Genomic DNA, 13,896 nt, shown 5'->3' on the forward strand with positions numbered 1-13,896 from the left:
TCATCACAATCTCCTGCCTGTAGAAAAGGCAAGTTATAGTATCAATAGAGGAAGGACAAGCAATTTCTTACCTGACACTCTCATATCTGGTTTTGTGAAAGGTATTGTTCTGTCTTGTTATTGTGGGGGTCCCTTTCCAGACTATTTCCAGCAACATTATCAATCCCCAAAATTACTCATTTTTTCTGTTCACTTTGAGCTAAATAAAATGAACAAACTATGACATTTGCTAAACTAGCAACTGGAAATTTCTGTGTGTTCATCCTAGTTCAGAAAACATCAGTCTGGCATGCAATGATATTTTTCATAATGCCAGAAGTAAAACAATATCATTCATAAAAATATTTTATCCAAATACATTAGACTTCAGCTACAAATTAGATCCTTTTTCCCCCTCTCTAACCTATGTTTGAATAATACTTGGCACTATGAAGAGAATACCAAATAATTGTCATGTTAACTGAATTCAGAGAGTAGCTTTTTCTTTTGGATTGAATCTAAGGTTATACAAAATTGTGTTTATTAAAATCTAATTCAAGGTAATACATCTAAATTGCATGGAAAGTTTAATTCTGCAGTCCACTGTGCAATCAGACTATCAAGTCAAAAACCTATTTTAATTCTGGCTGTTTGTCAGAAGCAAGGTGTTCTCTGAGACACAGCATATCTTCCAGCTGCAATGGACTGATTTAAATAATTCAACATTTACATCATTACATCATTAATGGCAGAAACAAACTGAATTGCATGTTTATATTATTATACTGGTTTTGCACAATCTTAAATTCTAATTCACAACAGCCCAACAAGGATTAATTTTCTTCACATAGGAATGTGTGCATATGTCTACTAAGCACTGCTGTGAGTTCTGTGAGCTTTTAAGCTAATTTGAAAGTTTGTTTCCATGGGGAGAATAACTTTGTCTGGAGATGAAGCAGAACAAATACATCTCTCTGCTTTTGATCAGTGTTGTGCCAATCCATCCATTTAAAGAAATCCTTTAGTGTGTTGAACAATTACCTATCTGTCCAATAGGCCCTTTTGTACTGGATTTCAAAGAATTGTATTGTGCCAGCCTTCCCTCCTTGTTAATTCTTCCTAGAACATTCCACATTGCAGAAAAATGAACGATTTCTTGCATTAATGGTGTGGTACCCCTTTACAATGCCAGTGTCTGTGCATCTTTGAAAAGACAGGAGACAAGCTTCAATCTGCCTTTTTAAGGCATAATTGTAAGCATTCCTCATGACAAGGCAGATATTTCACTCCTGTAGGACAGTCTTTGAGTAGACATTTTCACTGTGTGTGCAGCCTGAGTGGAGGAGGCTGCCAGCACAACCCGGAGCTGTGCGCGCACCGCATGGCAGGAGGTGCCGCCTGCTGCTCTGCGAGACATCACAAGCATAGCAGAGGGAATGATGAAACACATCTTCAAGGAAAGATGTCTTTGGGGGGAAATGGGTTTTGAAGTCTCCTTGTCCCATCTCCCTCACTGGAGTTTCAGGGGGAGGTAAGGCACATGTCAGTTGTCTACTGAGCTGAGGTTTCAGCATTTCGAGTGTCAGATATGCAGAACTAACACAGGGGGAGGATTTAAGTTTATCAGGACTTTAATATCGGAGACTAAATTTTGCCTTGGTCTGGAAAAGCCTGGAACAGAGTTTTAGGAGTGCAATAGGTGGCTATATTTCAGTACAAGTAAATAAAATTCTCAGAAGTAATTTAGTAGAGCTGAGTGAATTCCTGGTGCCTTTTTACATTTTAATAACAAACAAGCTATGTCCACATTGTAACTTAAATAAGAAGGCATCTTAAATGCAACATTCCCCATGTGGTAAATTGGAAGAATTATTTGGCTGCTTTTCACTATTGGCCTTGATTTAAAGGTCAGGTTTTCCAGGCTCTGAAGCACTTATTTTTTCTTTTACTTGAAAATATGATGAACAACATTTAGGAGTGAGAACATAATTCATAAATTTAGTCCCTACTAAGCCCTAAGTGAATATCTTCATTGGTAGTAACTCTCCTCTACATACAGCTGGAGTATTTTGGATTGTATAATCAAGGAAGGTTGCCTTTTCATTTCATTTACCTGCATAAAAGCAAAAGCTGAAAGTAAAACAAATGCAAAGTGCAACATTAAAGGAATATTTTGAAGCTTTTAATTCTCAGAGATGTTTTTGTTTATCAGATACTGAATTTGAAAGCAGAGAAATGAAACACTAGGTTAAAATTACGTCACTTCTTGGAAAAATATTTCCTTACAGAATTAGAAATTACTTTCATTATTTGAATGCAGTCTCCAAGTTGAATTTATAGCTCATTAACTACTCTGTCAGTTCTACTTCTGAAAGCATGAGACCCTTAAGAGTTCAATTTAATGCCATGAAAATGTACTTCTTGCCTAAATGTTCACAAGGAAATACCAAACATTCTCTGTGCTTTAAATGGGCATCCTCACATGAGAATCATTAAAGATTGCCTTTGGACTGATCTTTCCCTGGATCCACTGTGGCATAGTTTCTAGGCTTCAAATCTGAAGAATGTTATTTAAATCCCTTTTTGCTAATAGGCAAAATACAGGAATTTTTCACTTTGAACAAAAGGAATCACAATGTATGATACGGTTTTTCAATATCCCCGTGGTGTCTACCACATCGTAGGCAATCACGGATCCCTGTGTCTGAATTAATTTGTAAAATAATTTTCATATTGCATATTTGTATATCATTACTTTTCTCTTGTAACAAAGTACTTTGCAAATCAAAACCTGGACAGAAGGTTAATTTGTTGACCTTGGGAGGTTCTATACATTGATCTCTCTTTTGGTGAAGAAACAACCATTGAATAAACTGTAGTCAGGGAAATCTTATCTAGAGCAGCTACCAGTGAAGATCTGCAGTGTTGCTTATTCCTCAAAAAAAAAGCACACAGAAATCATCCCTGTTTGATTACAATGAAGGAATAATTATATATATATTCTCTGTCATTTCTCATACTGATATGCAAAATGTGTGGATTTGAAAACATGTCAGAAATTCAGCCAGTTCCACAAAGTTGCACAACTGTATCTTATTTGTAATCCCAGTGGAAGAAAATATGAGCAGAGCCTCTGGTAATGTTTCTTATATATGGTGTGATTGTCTAGACTGCAAATCATAATTAAAACAAAAAATCCCCTAAGCTTCCTATAAGGAAGGGCGGGGAATAGTTTGCATATCCCACTGATATTTTATGGATATATTTACTTTATCCTGGGAAAAAAATACTTCAAGAATGAAAAGTTGAGAACAGATTGTGTGCAATTCATTGAGTGAAGTATAATATTTAAAGACATTTCAAAGCATTTTGAGAACAATGCATTTAAAAAAAAATCTATGATGGAATTGCGTTTTGAAAGTGGGCTAGAGCATAATCTTTGTAACTCTCTAGAATATTGTATGATTCCAGTACTAAAAATCTTTGGAGAAAAAGAAAGTTAAACAAGTTAGGTGGTGGACTAGTTAGGTGGTGGACTATAGGCCAGATTAAGTGAAATGTCTCTTAGCTTCTTAAATATTAGGCATAGCTGAAAAAAAATGTTCTTTCTGAAGAGGGAATAGGTCAAAATGTTGTAATCTGTCTTCTGCATCAGCAAAGCAATGAAGAAAGCTTTGCTTCACTGTTTAATCATCTCGGACAGATGTAAACATATCAGTTATCAATACATAAACAGACTATTGCCTTTTTTATTTTGTCAGTTCAGGTTTTTGAAGTGGCCTCTCCTGATTGATCTTAAACACTGAATCATAGGAACATAGAATAGTTTTGACTTGAAGGCATCTTTAGAGGTCATCTAATCGGAGTCCCCTGCCCTGGGCAAGTTCAAATAGATCAGGTTGTTCAGAGCCCTCTCTGACCTGACCGTGAACGTTGCCAGGGATGGGACACCTACCAGCTCTCTGGGATACCTCTTTCACCACTTTATCGTCTACAGTGTAAACATATTTTTGTTTATAGCTAATCAAAATCAAAACTCTTTTAGTTTCAAAAATATTGTTCCTTGTTCTATTACAACCAGCTTTGCTACAAAGTCTGTCCGCATTTTTCTTACAGGCACCCTACAATGCTCAAAGGCTTTAATAAGGTTTCCTCAGAGCCTTCTTTTCTCCAAGTTCAGGATATCCCTTGATATCCATCAGCCTTTCCTCACAGTAAGAGGGCTGGAGAAGTGCTCCAGTCCTCTGATCAACAGCATGACCTCCTCTGGACCTGCTCAAGCAAGTCCATGTCCTTCCTGTGCTGGGGACCCCAGAGCTGATGCAGCCGTGCGGGTGGGGTCTCAGCAGAGCCAAGAAGAGGGGCAGAATCCTATTCCTTGGCCTGCTGCCCATGCTGCTTTGGATGCAGGCCAGGACACGATTGTTTTTCTGGGCTGTGGGTGCACACACACATCAGCTCTTGTCCAGCCTTTCACCCACCAGCTCCCCAAGCCCTTCTCCAGAAGGTTCTTTCTTATCCGTTCATCCCTCAGCCTGTGTTGCTATTGGGGTTGCCCTGACCCAGATGCAGGCCTTTGCACTTGGCCTTGGTGAGCTGTGGAGTACCTCAGCCTTTTCTTTGTACATTATTGCCAGGTTGCAAGCCTTGCTTACCAGATGGGGTAAATGCTTTCTTCAACCTTCCTTTTCTCACTGTCATACCTGTAGAAGCCCTACATTTTATTCTGTGTATCTCTTGCCAAGTTCAGCTTCTTCTTTGTCTTGGCTTTCCTGACCCTGTCCTGCATAACTGGGCTGTGAACTCTACCCAGGTTACCTGTACATTTTTCACTCATGATGCATTTTCTGCTTTTTTATTTTTTTAAGTTTAGTCAGCAAGTCTCCTCTCATGTGTGGTAGTCTCTTGCCTTCTTTGCCCTATTTCTTTTGCCTGGGGATGTCTCATTCTTGTGCTTCATGGAATGTGTCCTTAGAGATCTGCCAGCTCTGTTCTGCTCATTGAGGGCAATTTCCCAGGACAGTTCTGCTGCCCAGAGAGCAGTTTCCCAGTGCATCCTATTGACTAACTCCTTGAGCTCATGCAAGGGTTTTTTTCTTAAAATTCAAGATCCTGACTTTTCTGGAAAGGCATCAGTTCTGATGATGTGTCAAAACTAAGGCTGGGATCTTCTGGAAACAAACAAACAAGCAAACAAGCAAACAAAACGTACCCACAAACTCTTAGACAACAATTCTGAGTAAATTTTTGTACTGAAAATAAATGTAAATTTATATAGCTCTACTTTAGATAACAGATTTTTGATATTAGGTACTTAAATTCCATCAGCAATCCAGAACCTCTGTGAAAGAAAAAAATGCTGAATATATCTGGGCTGGTAGGAAAATGGGCATGTCTTACGTATTTAGGGAATGAAAGAACAGTTTCAAATTACATGAGGAAGGCAAAAAAAGAACGCTTTACACAGTTGTTTTGTAGTAAATTTTGTTTAGGCAGGAACAGTATTTTTTCCATGTAAGTAAGTGGAATTCAGAGAATCATGCCATCAAAATGTCCCCAGAAGAATTTTATTAGCATGTTGCAAAGTATTTTTAGATTTTTAGAAAGATGATAAAAATACTGTCTTCTTTTGACACTATTCAGTCTATGCTGACTTTGATGGAAGTCATAACTGTGGTGTTTCACTCTGGTAAAGTGGGCCCATCTCTTTTTCTGTGAATTTAAAACTAGGAATCCGTGATTTCAAAAAGCACATATTTAAGTTGTGTGTAAGAAATGTGGTGGTGTTTGCAAAGGAGAGAAATCATCACCCCACCTGCAAGTCTCAGTTGTTTTGCTCACAGTACTCTGTGGAATTACTTGTTAAACACAAATTGGATTTGGTGTCTGCATCGTAGATTTAGCCACTAATAGCATGGAACAGTTTGTGTTTTTCCCAGCTGGATTACACAATTGGGAACTTTGATTTGACACCTCCTAACATTTATAGACTCCTAAGGAATAAAAGTGATCCATTCGTGATATACCTGATTTCAGTGCACACAAAGCTATGATTACTTTACTGGAGAGATTGCTATTATTGTTTATGTTTCTGATTATAATCACTTCAGGTTTTTGATCTCACAAAGGCATTGAATAGGCTTGTAGACTTGCAGACCAAGGAGATGTTAAAGAAAAACATTTAGTGAGGGTAGGAATCTGCATAAATCAAATTATGACTACAGAAAGTTTCAGAGCAGCAGTACTTTAACAGATGTTTTACCTGTAGTCAGGGAAGCTTCTTAATTTCCGGGTTTTAAAATTCTGTATCTTTGACATGAAGTTTGCTTTACATGCTGCTTAAACTAATGCTATTATACAGTTTCTGAGAGCTTTAATTCAAGGAAGAAAAGTGATGGTTGCTCAAGACATAATTCTGCTTTCACTCAATGCAACTTTCTCTTGCTTTCTGTGTGTGTTAGACTGAAAGAGAGACAATTTCTCAAATGAAATTCAATATTTGGATTCTACACATTATTTAAGGAAAATGAGATTCTTATAAGAAAGCTGGCCAGAAACTTCGGAAATGTTTTCTGAACCTTTTAATTTGAGAATCTTCCACGTCTATGATTTTTTTCATATCATTTTCATACTCTTCCGTATATAGTTTCCAAAGGAAATTAGATATTTATATGAATCTCTTTAGCTTCTCCAGGTGATGTTTTTAGGAAACTTGTTCATTGTGAATAAACTCTTTTTTCTTTCTTCATTTGAAGTATGGAAAATTGCATAGTTCTGACCCACTTATAAATACAGTGATAGCACCATTTTTTTTTTTTTTTAATTTGATTAAACCAGATTTCTAACACCTTTTTTCAAGAACCTAAAATCAGAATTTATATCACATATGACCTACTAATACACAACTCAATGTATATTAGTGCTTGTCTGGGTATCAGTCTTTCCAAGCTGATTCTCTTTAGCACACAGTCCTACGTTTCTACCTGTATCCTTGTCATCTTGTTTCATGTCCCCCTGTGTTTTTAACATCTTTGTTCCTGTGCAGGAGGTCAGATTATCTCTCTTGTAATTCCCACACAGCAAGTCCTCTGCTGCCAGCTCCAGTGTTGTCCACCAGGAAGGCTGGAAGTTTTAACTCCTCGTGTGCATTTTAACTCGCCACGCAGCATTGCCTTTTTGTGAGGGAGTCAGGTCATGCTGCAGGGGAGGAGTGCTCACCTAATGTGTGAGCAGTGGATGCATGGTTGCTGCCTCTCCAGTATCCCAGGAAATAGCACATCTAGGGCCAGACTGCTCCTAGATGAAAACAGGAGGTGCAGAGGTAGACTCACCACCCAAAGGGAGTCCGTGATAAAGTAGGAGATGAAGCAGAAGCCAAGCCTAGGAAGAACAGTCATCCACATAGAATGGTCTAAATCCCCATGTAAATTCATTTTAATCCCAACACATAGACATATGCCTTCCAGGCTTCTTTTTGAAGTCAAAGTTCTATGCAACGGGAATATTTACGGCCAAAATCAAATTCATGTGGTAGAGAACATGTGCATTCCTTATGCCAGATCTTCTATGTACTTCCATGCACTTCTTTCCCATTCCATTTGTTGTCTCTTCTGACAGCATTTGCTGCAGGTATAAAGATTAGATCATGAAATCAGGTTGAAATTCAGTGGTGTAATGAGTATCCTGCAGTCTCATTTGTGCCACCTCACAGAGGAGAAGTGCAGGAAACTTCAGCCAATAGTATGCAAAATAAAGGATCCAGTTATTGTTCTCCCAGAGCAGCTGCCCTAAGCTAACACTGACTTTTACATACCTGCTGCTTCTGATATTTCTCTGCAGTTGCTGCAGGACTAAATATTTTTTTTTAATCTTCTGGCCTAAAATATGAGACATGAAGATTCTCTGATTTCACTCCACTGGATGACTTATCCCATAAAATATTCCAACTTAGCTCATTTGAAATGCTAAGTTGTAATTTTTAAGTGAGAAAATTGCTGTGGTGTAGAAGGATCAAAGGATACCTGTTCTAAATTAAAGCCCACTATTTTGTAATTTTGACATTGAGAACAGAAATGTTTCACCCAAAATAGTCCTGAGGAATAGACTTTTTTTTAATGAAGGGGTAGGGTTCAAGTACTTGCATTTCATGTACTGTTACTATTTATTTCTGCTGTTGGGCTGCTTTTTTCAAGTACTGACCTTAGCACTGACGAGAAATATAAAGTGGTTCTCTCGAGCTCCTAGAGGAACAGCATGCCCAAAATGAAAATGTTTTCTTTGAGTGTAGTGAGGAACAGAGAAACTTGTTTGTTTGCTTATGAGGTCCTGTGTAACATCAGTAGGGTGGGTTGACATATTCAAACTAAAATCAAAACCACTGGCAACATAAATGTTCCCACTTTCATAAAATTAACTACAAGTTGAATTTTTCTAACTCTCTGAGAGAAATGAGTCTTCAGTTAACTTTAAAATGTTGGTTGCCCTCAAATTCAGACTGTCAGTGTGGTTCTTGTTTTTTCTACGAAATCCCACAGAGCTGACAGTTTGAATGACCTTCTGTCATGCAGTATGTGGGAATTGATATGAAAACTTAGTAGATGATGGGCCTCAGCACAATCAATGTGTTTTCCTAAAACAGTGTTTACCAATTTATCTCTTATGGTTTCAGCAATTCCTGACCTTGAAACCTGCCCAAAACAAACTTGAGTGATCTGTTGACTCTTATTTTTTTGACCTTTGTCCCTGAAGACACTTGAAATGAAGTTACAATGTTCCCACATGTCTGTTTTTTTAATCTTTTCTTTTTGAATTTCAGACTTATCAACGAGTCTTTGAGGGACCAGTTGCTAGTTACCATCCAGAAGACTTTCACATACACCCGAACCCAGGCACAGCACCTCTTCATTATCCTCATGGAATGCATGAAGAAGAAGGAGCTGGTATGTTGAGTTCAATGCATTATTTTGATCAAATCCTTAATTTGCCTGTTGGAAGATATGACAAATCTGATCTCTGTTATCCGGACTCTAAAGTGGTATCATGCTGACTTTTGTTTGCTTTACTCAATATTTTTGCATTTAAAGTGATTAATGCAACAGATCTCTTCCCTTTTGTAAATTCCTCTACATTTCCTTTGAACAGCATAGAACCCAGCTAGCAGGGTACAGATATTACTATTTTTCAGTCCTTCTCAGGCATATCATGACTAAAACTCATGCAACTACAGAAAGCAGAAGAAGACATAATTATGCATCTGTACCTGGGAATGTATTTTAAAGATGCTGTAGAGTTGCAGATGCATCACAAGAGCTATTAACTCACTATGGAGACACACGACATGGAAGGAAAGCAGCTTGTCTCTGAAGCTCGTGCTCTGCAGTGGCAAGACTATCCCTTGAACACACACTTGTATTCTCTTGAAGAGCACAAGATCTTTCAATGGTTTCTTGGAGATCAATGAGCCTGCTTTTGCAGAAATATTTTTGAAGAAAAAGCACCTTGAAAAAATTTGCAATTCATTTCTGGAGGCTTTTATTAGTCACAAACTGACTAGACAGACATATATTCATATTCAATTTTATAACTTAATCTTTCTTCTAAGGTTTGGGTTTGGTTGACATCACAGCTTCTGGGAACTCCAGGTTGATGATAGTGCCCTAAAATGAATTTTCTGTAACATTTCTGATCAGTGATTAACAGAGTGAATTTTTTAGGGTAGCAGCATTAATTATTTGTGGCCATTTCAGTAGTAGTAGTAATAGCAATAGGAGTAGTAGGAATAGTAGGAGTAGTAGTAATAATAATCATCATCATCATCATCATCATCATCATCATCATCATCATCATCATAGAACCTAATTGTAAACCACTGTTTTGAATATAGACATAAAAAACATACAGAGAGGATAAAAGAAAATAATGAGGAAGAGATGGAGGAAGGGAGAGAGGAGCACAGATGGAAGGAATGAAGAGGGAATGACAGATAGAAAGCAGAGGCAGACATTGAATTATCGAGACTAGAAAAATGCAATTCTTGATTATTCCAAACATCTAAATCCAGAACAGGTTTTCAGGCTTTGAACAAACCCTGCTACTGAAAAATAACTGTGAAGATTTTGTCTTCAGTATTCGCTTTGAGATTTTTATTCCAAGCAAGGTTGTGGATTTGTTACAAGTTTCTTTGAAGATATGCAACATCTGTAGCCACTGACACTCTCTACCTACTAAACTTGTGAAGAGCTATTAGCCAGGAGATAATGTGCCCAAAATTAAGTATTCTGAATTTGAATTTGTAACACTAGCCTAACCATATGTAAAGATCAATCATTAGAACAGTTGTTTCTGTCTAGTACCTAAGCTGTACTCAGCTAATTCTAACATTGGTATGCTAGAAAGATTTTATGTCAGGGGTGTGGCTGCTAGGCTAATGGCATCCTGTGAAGCTCACAACCCCCTGTATGTATGTAAAAGAAAGGTGCTGAAAAATAAAAGCTCATGGTGCTGAAGGCACCAGAGGAAACCAGATGGTTTCCAGCACACCCATAACCCTCTGGGGTTAACCAGAGGAAATGGATGTCCTTGGGGGTTAACCAGAGGAAATGGATGTCCTTGGGGGTTGTGAAGTACTCCCAGGGCTGAGTGGTGACTTCACTGTTCCTACAAAGCCAGACGCTTTATATTGCCACATCTGTCCCAGCTTTTGTCCTTGCTCAAGCTTGACCCTCTGATTTGGTTGTACTTAAGGCAAAACACTGCTTGTTGAACTGATCGTCATCAGTCTGATCAACCCGTCACAAAATAGAAGGAAGATGCAATGGATTGTCTCAGAGAGCTCAGCAGCTGCTAAATTGATCATGGCTATTTTCTCTATGTTCATGGTCAGTGTGCCTGCCTATCTGATTTTGTGGCTGCTGGATTGATAGAGAACAAAACAGACAGTGCAGGAGAGGCTTGTCTTAGTTCTGTGTGCCACTAAATAATTGAGTGCAAACAGGGTACAGGCAGGAAGATGCTTGTATCAAAACAGCTGAATCACAGATGAGGAGAACAAAAATAAAACACAAGTAACAAGTGCAAGGAACAAAAAGCTTTATTGGAAATAATTGTTCTTTCTCTACGTGCTTAAAATGCATGAAAATACTGGTATCAGTTATGTAAATCTAATGCAAGTGTTGTAGCCAGGGAAGAAGCATAATCATAGCAAAAACTACCTCTTTTCTCAAATCATGACATTTTTCAAGTTCTAACATATTGGATTTCACTCTTAAATAATGCTCTCTGAATTGTATGTTCAGGAAGTATCATCATCATCATCATTATTATTATTATTATTATTATTATTATTATTATTATTATCATCATCATCATCATCATCAGTAGTAGTAGTAATATTCCATTTACTTTGTTAAGTTTAAAGTTTTCATTGAATAAAATCTGAAGTACACAAGATGAATGAAAAGGTAAGGCCCTAGAAGAGCGATCTAGGTGTGTTAGATTTGCAGGACAGAGACATTTTCATTTCTCAATTCAGTGAATAATTTTTATGAAATTACATATTTACCTGAGCTGACATCACAATCATCAAAGTTATGTTCAGAAATGTATTTGGACCAAGGTGCTTAATAAGGGCTATGGAATAAAAATATTTTTAAAATTAAATAGACTACAGATGTCTGTGTCCATATAGCTGGAGATTACAAGGGTAGGATAGTATTTTATAGATTATTTATGGAGATTCTGTATTGTAACACTTACATAAAATGCTTTAAAAAGTTTATTCCAATATCTATTTTATGCTAAAATAGGAGCATGGGGACTCACCAAAGCTATTTAGTCAGGAAGCAGGCTAGGAGACTTCACTTTCAGGCCATCCCTAAAAAACACATTGTGTTGGGTAATAGCTCAGAAGTCTGTTTTCAGCTTTCAAAGGAGTATTTACTTCTGTCTCAATAAATTAATCTTAGTATTTTCCCTTAAAGACAGTAAATCTGGTGTCTGAGTTTTCTGACAAATACAGGCAGCTCTACTATTTTGGGAGCACTTCATTTTGCAGCTTGGACTGGCATGTTGCTGGCATGCTTTTTTCACAAATCGTGATGTGAAGCCAGAATGTGTTTTCCAGCAAGCTGCATGGGTCTGTCTTTGGAGCTTCACTGGGCAGCCACTGGGAAAGGCCACTTTGTCCTTGAAAACAACCACACCTGTGGCAGTGAAAGATGTTATTCATAAAGCTAATTATTCCAAAACAGTGTTTTGAGAGTGAATACACCTAATCTTTTATCCATTGAATAGAAAATGGAAATCGTTGTGCATCAGGATAGCTCCAATCTAAGCAGCTTAGTAATAAAAAAATGGCACATTAACTCCAACAATAAAGTGTGTACCACCTGCTGATTAAGTTTGTTTTCTTATTACTACCATGGCCATTTTCCACTTAATTTGTTTACTTGAATATTTGAAGTTTCAGTGGCTGCATTAAGCAAACTGATAGTATCATTGCCTGATACTCCATTACAAGAAGGAATTGTAGAATAAAGAGACTGTGGTCAGTGGGCACAATTTTGTGTGCATCCATTCATTCATGGAAAACATTTCCACAAAGAGGCAAGAGATACAATTTGATTAGTTTCCCACTAAAAGAAAAAAAATAAAATCCCATCTCTAACCCATGGCAGCAAGTAATAGATACTTCCTTCCTGCCTCCTGCTCCCTGTTGTTCCTGTACCACAGTGCATGGTTGCTGTGGCAATCATGACAGCTGCTCAGGGAGAGTGCAAACCTTCCTTCAGCTTTGTGCTGCTGATGTGCATGGCAGTAGGTAGTTCCAGGTGATTTCATGTGTAACTTGCAGCTCTGGAGCTGTCAGATTGAAGCGAAGGAGGTGTCATGCTGTAGTAACTGAGTGAGACAACCTGCATCATACAGGTGCTTGCTATTTATTGTGCTTTTATTTCAAACAGAGGTGGATCCCAATTTTCCCAAAACACACAGTGAGTGAGAAGGCTGCCTTGCAAGGCTAATATTCAAATCCCAATATTGCCACACTAGTGTAGGGCTTTGACTCTTCTTAGTGGTTACTTACACAAAGTACTGGGAAGGTGTTGAGTCATTGTTATGTCCTGGTCCCTTGGTAAAGGTTGTTTGATTTACTGTGAGTAGTGCTTGGGGAAAAAAAAACAAAACTCTTGGGAGGTTCAGTATCAAACTTTTACTTGCAAACTTTAGAACATCAAGGTAGAATAAGGAACTTGGCAAATTTTAGAATGCAGAAGTTTTGCTTAGAAATTCAAAAGTATAAAAGCATAAAAATTAACACTTAAGAAAATGTATAAGGGAAAGAAGGAGAAAGAGAGGATAAGGTTAGAAAGGTGTTTATTCACCACCTGTGGATCCAGAGATGAGACTTGATTGTTGCAATTTCTGTGTCTGTTGGTTGAAGTGATGATCACAGCCTTGATCCGGTGGGGCTGGGGGAAGCCCAGGAAGCACAAAGTCCAGTGGGTTAATACCACAGTCACGCTCAGTGGGAATGCCCAGGTACCTCTGCTGGAGCGGGGAGTTTTACACAGATGATGTAATACTGTGGGATCATAGGACACAACGTTTCAGCTGCTCCTTTATTCAGTGTAGCTGAGACAATTATCAGAAAGGATGAGTACCTCCAGCCTACATAGGAAGCTGAGCCACTTGTGTAAGGACGTTGGCATGATAAAAAGCATTATCCCACCTGACAGGACTTGCCTCCTTTCAGCCTCCTCCCTTATCTTGTTCAACATCCATCTGTAGTGTCCAGAGATGGGTGTGCACCCCTTCTTGGAGCATCATCAGCAAAGCATCCTCTGCTTTTGCAAATGGTCGATTGTTTGAATCATCAAACATCAGCATTCCAGTATCTCACAGTGAGCAGTTTCTTTTCTA

At 38.1% G+C, this 13,896-nt stretch overlaps 1 protein-coding gene across 2 annotated transcripts in view; it reads left to right on the plus strand.

The window, feature by feature from the left end:
* TRPM3 (transient receptor potential cation channel subfamily M member 3) overlaps nucleotides 1-13,896 on the plus strand; it is a 292,975-nt gene that overhangs the window by 196,576 nt on the left and 82,503 nt on the right. For both annotated transcript variants that reach the window (XM_088054046.1, XM_088054045.1), the window contains exon 8: nucleotides 8,795-8,918. In XM_088054046.1, the coding sequence (XP_087910172.1) occupies nucleotides 8,795-8,918 (124 nt within the window). The remainder of the gene's footprint in view (nucleotides 1-8,794; nucleotides 8,919-13,896) is intronic.

The sequence above is a fragment of the Pseudopodoces humilis genome, chromosome 4, assembly GCF_049639895.1.
Source record: "Pseudopodoces humilis isolate 2021_Gansu_Grassland_sample_001 chromosome 4, ASM4963989v1, whole genome shotgun sequence".
NCBI lineage: Eukaryota > Metazoa > Chordata > Aves > Passeriformes > Paridae > Pseudopodoces > Pseudopodoces humilis.